The sequence below is a fragment of the Etheostoma cragini genome, chromosome 13, assembly GCF_013103735.1.
Source record: "Etheostoma cragini isolate CJK2018 chromosome 13, CSU_Ecrag_1.0, whole genome shotgun sequence".
In the NCBI taxonomy this organism is placed as follows: Eukaryota; Metazoa; Chordata; class Actinopteri; order Perciformes; family Percidae; genus Etheostoma; species Etheostoma cragini.
Genome location: NC_048419.1, coordinates 3369810 through 3384522, shown reverse-complemented (window position 1 = coordinate 3384522; position 14713 = coordinate 3369810). Strand labels below are relative to the sequence as shown.

The following is a 14713-nucleotide window of genomic DNA, read 5'->3' as shown; positions in this document are numbered from 1 at the left end:
TATGCAGATGATCTAATCTTTTTTTATATACATTTTCTCTTACTTTTGTTAAAGGAACCAAAAGAATCCCTCCCTTAAAACAAACTATAAAAACACGTCTTGCTGACAAAATAGCATTGCATGTTCTTCCTTTTATTTTTAATGTAGATTTATTGTTTCTTTGTGAAGTTATGTTTCAGCCCCTGCTTGCACATAAGGGGCACATACAGAATGTAAACCTTCATTTGCATGTGAACCAAATAACTACTGATGATGTTGGAGAGTACACTGGCATCTCTAACAGAGCTCAAGTTTCTGTGAATTTTGAACAGCAAAGGAACAAGTTAAGTGTTCCCTCTAAGTTTTTTTAAGTGAAAGAATGATTTTTCATGTTATGAACAACATATTGAAAACAAAAGGGACTGTTCACTCATCCTTTTTGGACCAACAAAGTGAGTGTGTAAGTGAGGGGCCAACTTTCCCCTCAATGGTTAAAGGTTTGACCAGCTGCCCCAGGCAGATGTTGGCATTTCTTACAGAATGTCTGTCTGTATGAACACACAGCAAATAGCAAAACCACAGATGGTTGTATAGAAACAACTCAGCAGATTTGATTTTCTGAAGAATTTCAAATATCATTGTCACAACACTTGTGCAAGTTTGATAGCACTACAGACACAGTCCACCATACGCTTTCATACATATAGATCTGTTAAGTAGTGTGAAATGTTTTAATGCATACACAGCTGTGTGGCAGGAGGAGGATCACTACTTCTTTACACCACTAAGATACACACACCAATGCCAGTATAACCGTTGTTGTTGAGGCCCGGTTATAGCATTCTAATTTACCTTACATTTGTACATTGTACATTATAGTTGAAATTAGGGTAGAAAGGGTACAAATCATCACAGTTTTTTTTAGCCACTTTTGCTGTAAGTCACTTTGTTGGACTCTGTTGGCGTGGTTGATTTTTGGTTGAGTTTCTTTTGGCTGGTAAAGCACAACTTTTTTTCTCCTGAGAGGACACGTTCTAATCCTGAGTGAGACAACCCGATTTATGTGCTTGTTGTCTGTAAAATAGACTTTATATTTGAAGCCAACCTTGACCCTAATGATATAAAAATCAGGGAGTACATTATAGTAAATGGAAACACAACGGTAATGTTCATTTGGAATTTTGTTAGTAAGTAGAATTTTTGTATGCAATAAGCCTTATGATGATGATTTCCAGCCATAGGTCATAGATTACCCATATTTCATTCATCATCATTGTTCATGTTGTTACTGTGCAGCCTTGCACCTTACAAATTGCTCAGTCCACAGGTGAAGATTGTACCACACAGATTGCTAGCCTGAAAGGTAGAATAGGATATATGCTGTTTAAAGGCAAATCTCATTGATAAATGTTTTTTTCTGGTGCACAGTGCCTACATCTGTACCTCGGTACCACATTTAAGTGAGTTAGAAAGAAGCAAATATAACTTAACAGACACAGTCCTCTATAAAGTTAGCCATTTATTCATTCAGGGCCTCCCATTTTTCTTTCAAAGTACTTCACACACAGTCTTTTCAGCCACAAGTACCAAAAATGGAAGCATAGGAAGGACTTAGCAATATAATTCTCTATATAAAACATATCTAAAGGAATAGTAACATTCTAGTCCAGGGGTCTTTAATGTTTTTTAAGCCAAGGAATGCTTAACTAAAAGAGAGACAGCGCAGGGACCTTCTAGTACATATATTGTGTAAAATTAACTGGGCCTACAATAACGCGTAGGGCAGCCTAAAACCTTTATACTGTACATACTTTTTTAGTGGAGAGGGGTGAGCCACACACTTAATGAAATGCGCCAGTCATAGGAAATGAGGATTGCCATTTCCACTGAAAAAAACCTTAATTATATAATAAGCCAGCATACTGCTGGCTGTACAGCCAAGATAAGAGCACAAGCTGCTCGCTGTTTAAAGTCCTTTCAGTTAAACAGCAGTGTCAACTCCACTAGATGTGTGTTTTGTGAGATGACTTTATTTTTCTATAGGGCTTTACATGGATATCTAGACTGTTTTCAGGTGCTTCTAAAGAATCTAACCATTGTAATATAGTTTAGATAGATGGATCAGTGATATGTTAAACATGGTGACAGTGTTACAGTTTGTATACTGTGCGTCAACATATTGAACATCCTGCAGTTACACTTTATATTTCTTCACTCGTTCTACAAAGACTTCCTCTCAGGCATCATAGGGCTTATGGGCTCATATATATACACCAGACCGAGCATATTTCTGTGGTCGGACAGAGTCTTCTTTTTAATACAGTTTTTTTTTCATAGTCTGTCTTTGAATGAGGCTGAGACTGAGGGTTATGTGAAGCTGACAGCACTGGAGATTGCTGTTAAGAGATCACTGCATTTTTTTCTCCCAGACTGTTTCTTTTTCCTGCATTGACAGTGTTATGTGCCTTTAGTAGGCATCTGGAGACAATTTATTAGTCTGAGTTGCTCTTACTCACAGGGCAAAGGTGGTAAGTCATGTACAGTATTTCTTTTTTATCCCCCCTGAGTTGGGTCCTGCACATGAAGTCGGGTCAAGCTTTTATATTCCCCCCTTATGCCTCCTTCTTATGTCTCACTCCCTGTTTTGCTTTATGCCTGAAGTTGCACCAGCAGACTGAAAAGCTGAAGCACACAGCTGAAATGATGGAAAATATTTTTAATAGGTTCTTGGCGGTATCTATGAATCGTAGGTCACATAGGAAAGCATAAAGTAACATCAAATGTCTTGGTTTAAAAAGCTCAATCTAAAATCTGTTACATAACAATCCTGTGTTACTCTTCTTACCCAACAGCTAATGATGTTTTTTTACAAGTACTCCTTCACATTATGCATGGCAACATTGACACTGCAACCTTACTAGTTTATTAGCATGGTGGAAATATTACTAGCAGTGTGCTTGTTTTGTGTTGTGCATGATTAGACAAAGTGAATGTTACTCCTATGCATAATACACACAGCATGTAGAATATATTCTGAATGTAATACTGGATTCACCCTTACATTTTGGCTCTGGTTTGAAATCATGTTAAACCTAAATCCTGCACCATTTTGTCGGTTGAAAGCCAATGAAATCCGATTCTATAAGCAGTACATATCTATGAGATGAACTATAAGCAAGTCCTTTGAGACAAACATGAATCCAGTAATGTGTTCTTTTGAATTCAGTGTTTCCTTTTAAGTCAAATCAAGTACAAATTGCACTTCTGGTCATTGGGTGTTTCTGAGCTGCTCTGCTCCCTGCTGTGTTTGTATGCAGGCGGCAACCCATCAAGGCCCGGAGGTTTCCCTGGTGCTAACAGTCCAGGGCCTGTTGCTGACCTGTACGGACCTAGCAGCCAGGATTCAGCTGTGGGCAACTACATCAGTGCTGCTAGCCCTCAGCCTGGCTCTGGGTTTGGCCCCAGCATCACAGTGAGTACTCGCATGTAGACTGTCATATCTGACTGCACCTTGACTGCATTTGCCTCTTCTTTGTCAGAATACCACCACTAAAATCAGACACTAAGCCAATGCACGCTGCATATGATAGTGATGCACTAGACTTTTATGGAAAGGAGTAGAGCATACTTATCATAGGACTTTACACTCCTCTACTGACTAGATCAAAGTATCCTAAATCAAAGCAACCATTCAGGAGAGTCTAAGAGTTTGGATTATTTCATTACACAGAGGTTTTTTTTGGTCACTGAGTTCAGAGGTCCCATAAGCATTTTGTACATCAGGGTAAACCCCGTCTTAGCGCTCAAAGTTATCTGTGTCAAATGCAAATGTTTATTCCCCTTAGCTGTTGCACAAATCACTTTGCTCCAGCCTCTGTGTCACCTTCCCAGAACAAATTTCCTTTATTTTTAGAAACCCATCTGTCCCAGAGCTAGAGTTTGCTCCGTCACTAGGACAATGCTTCCAAGCGGGATTTTGTTTCTCCCAGTGTCCTTGTCCAGGTGTAGCAGCAAAGCCAGGTGCTGTTGCACTTTTTCTCTTGCCGATCAGTAAGCTTCCAATTGCCATGTCAACTCATAAGTGTACGACTAGCGAGGCTAGTAGAGGTGACAGTTACAAATGGCTGTTCTCAGCCTGACCATGTGACTGTACTGAGATGTCTGTCTTGTCATGTGGGTCAGTTAAGTTTATGTGTAGCCAATCCTGCTTTTTGCAGTATTTAGAAAGAAGCCACTACAAACATGCTTGGAAGCCCCAATGACAAGGAAGACATAGCCTCTCAAGATAGTGGCACATTTGGGAATATGATTTGCAAAATAGGTTCCTGTTTTATTCTAACTTATATAAAAAATATTTGATGTTATATGTTTATCATCTAAAAGCCAATAAAAATGTAACTTTAAAAAAAAAGCTAAACTAATAAAGCTTATTTAGCATGTATAAGCAGTATGTAAACATTCATTTATTGGTTTAAAAATACATTATAATGTATGCAGTGATAAGAATGTAATTAAATATGAATATACAGTGTTTAAGAATTATAACTTCTCCTATGAAGACATTATATATATATATATATATATATATATATATATATATATATATATATATATATATATATATATATATATATATATATATTTCCTTCTATCTCAGTTTTGAGGTGAATGACATAGTCATAGACACAATTCCCATCTTTTTTTGTATACTTCCTTTAATAACTGAGTGCACAGCCACTTAAAATGGATCAAGTATGTGCAGTAATCCATTAGTGATTTATAACTGTAACATGATCAAGTTATGTTATAGTATTGCTAACTTAGTTAAAGACATGCTGTATAACCCAGAATTCTCAATTATTAGCATCTAAATCCAGTCAAATTTAAAATAGTGGTATTTAAGTAGTAGCTCAGAGTTCTGTTCTTATGTCCATGACCTTGTCAACAAAAGGGACAAGGTTCAAAGTCCCCAAAAGATGACTCAATCAGCGATTTGTTTATTTTGCATGTCTGTTGGTCTACCCCGGCCCTCACTGAATAATTAATCTACAATGTTAGCATCGGAATTATATGGCCCCTACCAAGGTGTAGCAGGGCTATGTTCTTCAACTCACTGCCAGGCTTGTTGGGGCATGTTTGTACTGTTTAAATGACTGAACTGAGCAACACAGTATAGGTTGTGAAAATAGCACCTGTTTTTTAATAAAGAAGCTAATTAATGCATGGCTTAAGTGAGGTGGAATAACAACAAGCCCATTAGTACTACAGGCAAGCACTGCAAGACTACAGGGTGAAGACACTCTTTCCAAACAATATAGTCCACCTCATTATTTTGAATTTCCTACAAGAAAAAGTTTGAGAAAGGAGTAATTTGAGCTGTTTGTGGAATTTCTTTAAGTTACTATTGTACTTTTTTTAAGTTGAGTTAAATACATGTTTATTATTCTGTCTGCTTATGGTAAATTGGGACTTACTTTGTGTTTTGGAATCACACATTGGGGTTTTTCTGCAACATTTATTGCATCTCTTTTGTGAGAAATAACACGGGCAATTCTTAGTCGTTACTAAGTTTACCGGCTTAGCGAGGATGAAATGAATGTGAGACTTATGCAGCAGCAATGTTGCAGAGTGTGGGATAGTGTCACAGCAAGCAAATGTGCAAAATAGCTCATGAGAAGATGTAATGGCTCATTCTAATATGGGTAAATATGTGTAATTGATTTAAGATATCCAAACAAAGACAGAGCTAAGCAGAAAAATACATTTTATTGTCTTTTGCTTCCTAAGCAAAGCTTCTCTTATTAATTGTTTTAGGTCCACTGGCTATCTGCGATAATCTGTTGGTCTCAGTGTAGGAAGCAAAATATTTGTTATGAAAGACCAGGTTGGCTCATTTTCAAATCCGATTTACCAGCAGATAGTTTACAGATGGAAATGAGGTGATTTGTTTCCATTATTGCAACAGTTAGTAACCATGCTGAGTTAGAGCATGTAAAAACAGGTCTTTGAATGCAACAAATACCGTCATATCTGAATAGAAATGTTTGTCTTTTCATCATATTTACCTAAAAAGGCAGATTTGTAGAACAAATCAGTGTAGAATATACTGTCTTTTACCCGTATAATACAGGCCAGGTTTTGTGATTTCCTTACAGAAAGTCAAATTGTGCCTGTGATACCACGTACTAAATCACCACTTGAGAATTACCCAGTGAATCAAACAGAGTGCAATAAAGCAGAGAGGTGATGCAGCAGCCCTGCGGCTCTCTGCTCTCGGCGAGATGATCTCTTTATTCAGAACATTAAAATGGGAAATGATTCAGAACTAAAATGTGCTTTGTAATTCATTATTTTCACCGAGGATGCTGTTGAACTGAGTACATGTAAGATCATCGTAAGTCACAACCTCATGGATGACTTCAGAGTCACTGATTTGTCGCTCAGTCTTATGCTGCAGTGATTTTATTAATCCCTTCGGCCAATATCAAAACAGCCGCCGTAAAGAAGCAGTAATGAACTTAACTGTTTTTTAATGCAAGACAATTCGAGTGCAATTAGGTGATTGAGGTGATAAAGACAGAAAACCGCTGTTAAAAGTGCTCCTCTTTTCACTCCGAGGATTTCTGCAGACCTGTCAGTAGCAACACTCACAGTATCCTGATAACTGAGCTCCATAATGAAGACCATTCAATACACATAAATACACTGATCTCAATGGTGGCTTTTGTGATCTATGCATGCTTTAAGATTTTATAAACTGTGTATGGTAACATGGATGGGGATTGTGTGTGTTGTACACGTATTTGTCACTGAGCCTACTACAACCTGAGAACTGCGTTGGCATAGAACATAAAATGAAGTCACTGTATCTTGAAGGATTTATCAACTTCATCAAGTATTTTGAACTATTTTTAATATCTTTTAAACTGAGTCCTTCTTGTAGTCATTTTGCAGCGTGCACTGTTTCTCTTTTACAAAATTATGCAATGCACTTGTATAATATATACGTGTATATATATGGCAAAAGTCTCGTGCTCTGCTACTGAACATGATCAAACTGAATCAAAACGTTCACATTCATGATATGATACTCACTTTTTCTTTCCTTGAAATGCATACTGACAACAGCACTAACTGTACACTTTTAGGGCCCGTTGATTGCGACAGCTTTTACAAATGGATACCATTGAACAGGTGGCCGGTTGCCATCTCATCAGAGGTATTGCATTTTATTTACTGTGCATTTCTATCAGTCGCTCTCTAATACATGCTCATCTAATCCATGTTGATCATCACATCAGTCTGTGTTTATCCACCTCCCTCAAGATGACAGAGCTGGTAGTAAAGGGTGAGTGTGACGAAGGTTTACATCTTCATAAATCAGCAGGCCTCTGTTGGCGAGGTGGTCTGAATGATGACGGGAGAAAAGATTCTCAATGATTTAAAGCCATTCAGTCAGCTTGTTGGTGTGATTCACTGTGGGGAATGTGTACACCTCAGTCACACACACACATACTACCAGTTATTCTTTCATTTTTTTATTTTCAACATATTGAAATGTTTCCATCCTAAAATGAAGTCTTAACATGTTATTTTTTGAGGACAGACTCACACTTCTCCACCGCTAGGACTTAAATAAAAATACCAAATATTTTATTAACAAGTCAATGGCCTTGAATCATTAAATATTAACCAAGCAGTAAATGTCTATTAGTAACCAAATATTTCAGTTTCATCATGTTTATATTGTCACTGTAACTCATCTTTACTGCTGTAACATTGCTCCCCATATGTGCAGTAGAACAGTCACAATGTCCTGAGCTTTTCGTCTGCTTGCAGCTGGTTTTTGTAGATGTGATGTGTGGTCGTGTGTTGAACTCCTTCACATGGGTTTAAATGATTGTTTAATGGGGGCTTTTCCGCTAAGCTATTAACCCAGCTAAGCATTACAACTATTACAAGACTCGACAGTAGTGTGAACATGATTGCTAAGTTAACAAGTGGTGTAACTAAAGAAGTGTTAACTTTTTACAATGTGACATGCTTGCACCAGCGGAGTGTTCTTTTCTGTAATCATGTGTACTTATGTTACGCCTGCAGCAAATTTTGACCTGCTGCTATTAATGTTATTCGCTGTCACATTTGTTAGCACTATTGTGCCTTAGTAGGCATCCAAAGTAATAATTTGGAAGTCTTATTAATGATTAATAACCACAGATGTCACTGTGAGTACAAAATTTACGGTCAGGATCTATGCAAACGAAATGAATGGTTTCTAATGCTGTTGCCATCCTTTTTTTGTTTTTCTTTATCACCCAGCAGAGTATAACTGGTGGCCCAGGAAAGACAGGACGAAGTTTCTAATTGGCTTTGTGTGCAGGTGATGCTATCCAACTTCAAGCACTACAGTGTCACCCAGGCAAAAAGAACGAAAGACGGAACCATATGAAGAAGAAAAGAAAAACGTTAGTCATCTCAGAAAAATAACAACTGCTGTACTATAATCCAAACCTCCTATAACTTTACAACCTGGTTTGGTATGATGTTTCACGTCGATTTCATTCATCAATTTCCTTCCTCTGTTAGCTTTTGTTTTGATTCGTTTTTAGAGAGTCATTTTAGTTTTAATCTTAATTTGTGTCATCTGATTTGATCTTATAGTATATTTGTGTAAATGGATTTTGTTTGAAGTGCGGGGGTCATAGCCAAGAATATCTGCAAGTCATGTCTTCATCTTTGTGGTGTAAAGAAGAAATGATTGGAAGTTCCAATCAGTCTTTCCACAAAAAATAAAAGAAGCTCAGTGTGGAGAGACTCGGAGAAAAAAAAATTAAATTTTAAGGAAAATTTAAAGAGGGTATCTAAGTAATAAATCTTAGTAGCTGTTTTCTTTCTTGTGATGTCTCATTGTTAGCCATAATTACCTATTTTTGGGCAATACAAAGAGGACTCCAATATTTTTATGGTCCTTTTTTATAAGTGTTGTTTTTGTTGTTTAGAAATAAATATATATGGTATAACAAATTTCATATAACTACATTGTGAATTCAAACTTGAGAAAAAGAAATGTAGCTGTACATATTATTCCAGTCACTGCATATAACCAACTCAGTGAGAGAATAGCATATTTTTGTGATGGTGTGTCAAAAGAACATGTTATAGAGTGTGAATAGAAGAAAAAGCTGTAAACCGTTATTATTATACTTTTTCTGCTGGACGACAGTATAAACGACCCCAGAGACAAACAGAACACACTTGCTCTGTAAATACCGAAGCCGAATCATTTTACAAGTGTCATACCAGCAAATTTACAAACGGTGAGTCGGTTCAACACAGTTTTAAGAAATAAAAAAAAAAAAGAGCCTGATTGGTATCTTTTGTCTAACTGTTAAGATATCAGCATCATTTCAAAGAGAGAGAGAAACAAAAAGAAGATTTAATCCAAAGCACACTGTACTTAGATGTGAAGATTAGAACTTGAACCAGGCATTTTACAGTGCTCTGTGCATCCTGACACTTTTATACTCCTGAGAGGAACTTGTTAGTTGTATGTTATTGTTTGTTTCATCCTGCTTGTTCCTGATTCGTTTTTTCGGAACACAATTATCTGGGCTCTGTGCTAGAGCCTTTATGTAATGCTTGTTCTCTGAATCCGTTCTTTTATGAATGAATTAGGAAAAGTAAACATTTTGATACCATACCTCAGCCTTTGTGAGTTCTATTGTGGAATCATTGGCAGGTTTAATTTATTCTAGTGGCAAAATAAATGAAAACACTGAATATAATGGTAATAAAGCGAGGAATCATAAATGCACTGTGAGTAGAAAAGTACAGGCCATTTTCCTATTTGCACATGTATATGTCGGCTTTTAAAAAAAGAAAAAAACGGCCCTGTGCTTAAGGATAGTATGAAGGATTTTTGGGGTTAATGTATTCTCAAATAGACAAAAGCTTCCGAGTTTTGAGGTGAGTTAAGAGCTTGGGAAGTAGTAACTGATACATTGCAGCGTACACTTGGATCTCTTTATATATTAGAGCTATGTCTCATCTAAAGATATTTATACAGGGTTAAAATATGACACTGAAATAGTCACTCTCTGTCGCTGCACCAGGTTTTACACGTGTGTGGTAATGATTTAACTCATGACAAACATTTAATAATAATATACTCCAGTTGGGTTTTTAAAGTCATTAATTGAATGAATGGTGTGTTTTCTGAAGTACTTTACCTGCTGCAGGTGTATTTGTTGTCGTTTTACCCACTTTTGTCTCATTTTATTTTTGTTTCAAAACAACCAGGTAAAGAAATATGCTGGATACTTCTAAAGTAAACGATATGGAGGTGTGATCAAGTAATAATTTAAAGAGAAAAAAAACCCTTGTAATGTTCAAATGTAAAAGAAAATAAGAAATACAAATCTATAAAAAAAAGAGAAAAAAGAAAGATGCTTCTTTGCTGATTTCAAGTTTAATCAGAGTTTTATTGATACTTTGTGGTTTATATATTAATAATTGTAATATACTATTAAAATGTACTGTGCATCCATTGCTTTCTCTCTTTCCATTCCCCATCCTCAGAGATCCTCCTTCTTTTGTTGATCATTCATGTATTTCATTAGTGTGTAAAGAAATCACAGTTAACTTGTAAACAGAGTGCTGTCTTTGATACCAGTGTAGTGGTCTTTGTTGTTCTCCCTTGCTCTACCTCTCCTTTCTCTCATATTTAACCCTGTCCCTCTCGCGCTCTTTTTCTATCTCCTGTAATTACAAAGTAGATGTTATATAGGACTCATTAATATAATACTTGTAGTGAATAGAGGATTTAGGACCAGTCAAGATAGACCTTTCTCTCAATGATCATGTCATTCTGATATTTGCAGACCATTATTTTGATAGAGGTTCATTGTAATTTATTCCCTGTATGTTTTCTTTTTTGGTTTGGTTTTGCCACTCTCACATGGTTTCAGCTAACCAAAGCTCTCATGGATGAACAAAAGAGAAGCCGTTGCCGTAAGATGGAATTGTACACAAGGCATTATTTGGATCCCCACCCTTGAATGTTTTAAAAGGGGTGTGCCATACTACCTTAAATGCTAACGCTAGATATGCAAAACTGTTATTATTTGATTCTCTTTAAAGAGGGACACAAGCTGTAGTCATGGACAAAGATTTTATGTAATAAAAAATTCATATTGTTTTATAGAAACGTACCAATGATTACCACACTATTCGTAATATCAGTCATAGTGCAATATCTTTTAATTTTTGTACACTTTGGAAATATCCCAGATGCCACTGGCATAGGTATTTAAAAAAAATACTGTTTTTGATCTCTTATTTCTCTCAAAACTTCCATTAAGTCTAATCATTTTAACATTAGATTCCTAGAACTAGGTTTTGTTTTAATCCGTAATCAATGTTGTTCACACATATTGACATTACAGAGGCGTGTAAGAGACTGTAAAAATGAAAAGCCCTCCTGCGAAGACCTCTGGCTTCAAAGGATTATATGAGCTGATTAATAGAATAGATCAATCTCATGTCCTGATGTCGGACCAGCACCGCTGTGATTCATTGCTAACCTAAATCAGAGAAAGCAAAGAAAAAACGATTAGATCAAAAATAAAAGCTCAAAGTTTCCTCAAACTACCATGTCAAAGGATGTCCAGAATTTTCAGATCTGTTAGAATTACACAAGCAGCTGTGCAAGCAAGAAAAAACAAGCCTATTATAAAGCCTCAAGCTGGGCACACAGTTATGTTTTCGAGTATAATCTCAATTAAACACAATTTAGGTTCCATTACAGTTATTTCATTTATTCCACCTCATGAGGTTTAAAGATTTAATATTGTTAAATTAATAACATTAGTGTCATTCATATTTCGCATCCAGTATAGACTGTCAAATTACATACAGTATGTACAGTAATGGCAGCTTTGTTAGACACAATATTCCAATGAATCCAGCAAGTATATGGGACATTGTGTTATTTAAAAAAAGACAATGTCCACATGTAATGCAAGTCAAATAATATTAAACTTAATTGTAATATGACAAATAATCAATCACATTGGACAATACAGCACAAGTTTAGTATTCAAAAAAACTTAAATACTTGTTCCAAGTATTAAAGCTTATTGTTTGCCTCATTTGCACATTTTAGTGTCAGAAAATATCTCAACAGTAGAAAAACAATAATTATGATAGGAGTCGTTAAATGCACCGACTTTTGTGTAAAGATAAAAGAAAGTGTTCCTCCTGTTCATTAGCAGCAAGTCCGTTTTTTCATCTGAATATTTCATGAAATAAAGTATAAATCAAAACCACCTACAAACCAATACAAGAAGCTCATTAGGAGCTGTAGTTGATTTCAATTATGCTGTAATTTCATCTGAAAAACAAATAACAGTGCAACAAGTATGACATATATTTAGTTTTTCTCACTGTTGCAGCACCTGGTGGCTAAAAGACTATAATGAAATTGTTCATTTCCCCCTCACACAATATAAAAATGGACTCTTGTATTGTTTTGTGATCCTGTAGCTTGGACTTTAAGGTAGCATGGCTCTGTTGCTGTAATTTCATTTTATCTCAAACTGACAGCAGTTTACAGCTGATGAATGTTACACATCTTAGTAGACTAGCGTATCCATTTGGGGAGAGGGAAGGGGTCTTGGTTTAAGAAAAAAAAATTATCAAAAAAGGAAAAAAGTCAACCTGGAAGGTGTTGACATTTGTAGTGTACTACCGTATCCATTTAAACTTGAATCTTGAGGCAAGTGCTAGGCAATGGCCAAACAATTTATCCCATCCGCTGTAGGAAAGCCGCCCCCTGAAACCACACACACACTTATGAGATTTCTGTCATCTTGGATTCAAATCTGTTCTATGGATAAGAACAACTGTCTCTAAAGCTGGGACATCAGACGAAGGCTGGTTCAGGCTCTGCTCCATTTCCAATTAATTAGACTGATTTTGAAGGCTCATTGAACATTCCTGAGCATTTATACCCAAAAGAGGCTTATTCACAGTGGTGCTAATGGTTTTAAACCACCAGACAATGTGCCCTTATCTCACGAGAGATACTGGATACCGTCACAGTGACCACAAAGTTAGTCTCCCAGTCCACAAAGTGACTCTCACTATAACACCACCATTTCTAGTGTCACATCTCTTGTTGCAGGATATATGACAAAGATGGGTTCATGTTCAAATCTAGACTGAACTCCTCAAGGTGACAGAAATAGCACAAATGTACTGTCGTGTTTTAGGGTGAGTTTCCTTTTCAGTCCAAACCATCGCCATCTCACCCATGCTCATTGCTAAATATATATACATGCAGTTGCAATATTTACGTGGATAGATGAATATATATTTGCAGTTTTCACTCATTCAACTTCGTCCGAACAATATTAGACTGGAGACCTCCGCTGTATACAGAATATTCCTCACACGGTTACATATAGTCATTATTAGCTTATGTTCACCAAAACGAGAGTTCACCCCTGGCGTGTTGTCGAGTTTGGAGCAGACCGCATGGCCTAGAGGGGAGCCTGGAAGCTCTTCAGACTGCATGGACGGCAGTGTGAGGCTCTGCTGTGCTTCCATGTTTCTGCAGGCTGAGCACAGAGCTCTCTTCACTGCTGTCTGCCCATTCCTAACACTTGCCCCTTTTTTTATGTTAACCGACTTTTTATGGCGAGAGACAGACAGACTTGACTGACATCTGAAAGCATCTTTCAGGTTATCATATGGCTTGCTTAAGCCCTGTTGTAAAATGTACTAAAAAAAATAATAATAATGATAATAATATTAATGGATGGGGGTCTCTCACATATCAAATGTGGAAAGTCTAATTTTATATTTGTATTTTCAAATAATAATATTGACAAAAAATGTCTGTGAAAGGTTTCCATCCTCTACTGTGGTCCAGAAATTGATGTGTCTGTCTGGAAAATAAATAAAATAAACTGAATTGTTATATGACTTGTTTCCCCTTGTTTTTTTGTAATGTATTTGATAAAGATGGGAAAATATGTTTTACCTGGTAATATTTATCTCAGCATTTTAAAATCACGATGTGGTGAACCGTCACATCAAAGAGGCATTCACTTCCCATACTGTATATTATCTGCTGACATCCCATAAGTGGATACTGGAGGACAATAACTGGTGTGTGTACTTTCTGTTTATTATAAACAACCAGGCTTTTTCATTCCACATTTTCACTGGACCACATACTCAGCATATCGGCACCGGGATCCTTCCAGGTCACTTAGGTGTAAGACAGCAGGATTAATGAAGTCGGAGCACTACGGTGCGTTTGGAGCTAACGGTGAACAAACAAGTGGAGGCGTGTAATTCTGCTGCCCCTCAGTGGTCTCTCCACGCACTGTGGAAGATGCAACACTTTCAAGGGAAAAAATGCATCCACCAGTGCTTTATTTTCCATCAGCGGTATCACATGAAGAGCATCAATATTAGCTAAGGCTCGGCGAATAGGCTGAGGATGTGATGAGAAAACAAGGCTCCTGCATGACAGGCCTTTTAAATCAGTAGACACCTTTAATACGTTTGTCACAGTGTGATTAGTTCAGCTTTTATTTGAGATGAAGAAATTCATTTCACATTCCAGAAACAAAAATCTGATTTATTTTCCGAGGTGAACCAGACGAATGAACCACTGACTGTGTTATAAAAAAATACATGTATATATATATATATTTCTGCTAAC

At 36.6% G+C, this 14713-nt stretch overlaps 1 protein-coding gene across 19 annotated transcripts in view; it reads left to right on the top strand.

Annotated features, from left to right (window-relative positions):
- msi2b (musashi RNA-binding protein 2b) overlaps positions 1 to 13965 on the top strand; it is a 236699-nt gene extending 222734 nt beyond the window's left edge. For 6 of the 19 annotated variants that reach the window (XM_034889676.1, XM_034889667.1, XM_034889672.1 and 3 more), the window contains 2 exons: positions 3297 to 3451; positions 8299 to 13965. In XM_034889676.1, coding sequence (XP_034745567.1) covers positions 3297 to 3451; positions 8299 to 8343 — 200 coding nt within the window. In that variant the 3' untranslated portion in view covers positions 8344 to 13965. Of the gene's footprint in view, positions 1 to 3296; positions 3452 to 7127; positions 7199 to 7305; positions 7328 to 8298 lie in introns of all 19 variants that reach the window. The other 13 variants (XM_034889677.1, XM_034889673.1, XM_034889666.1 and 10 more) reach the window with 5 other exon arrangements.
- Positions 13966 to 14713: the final 748 nt, after the last annotated feature.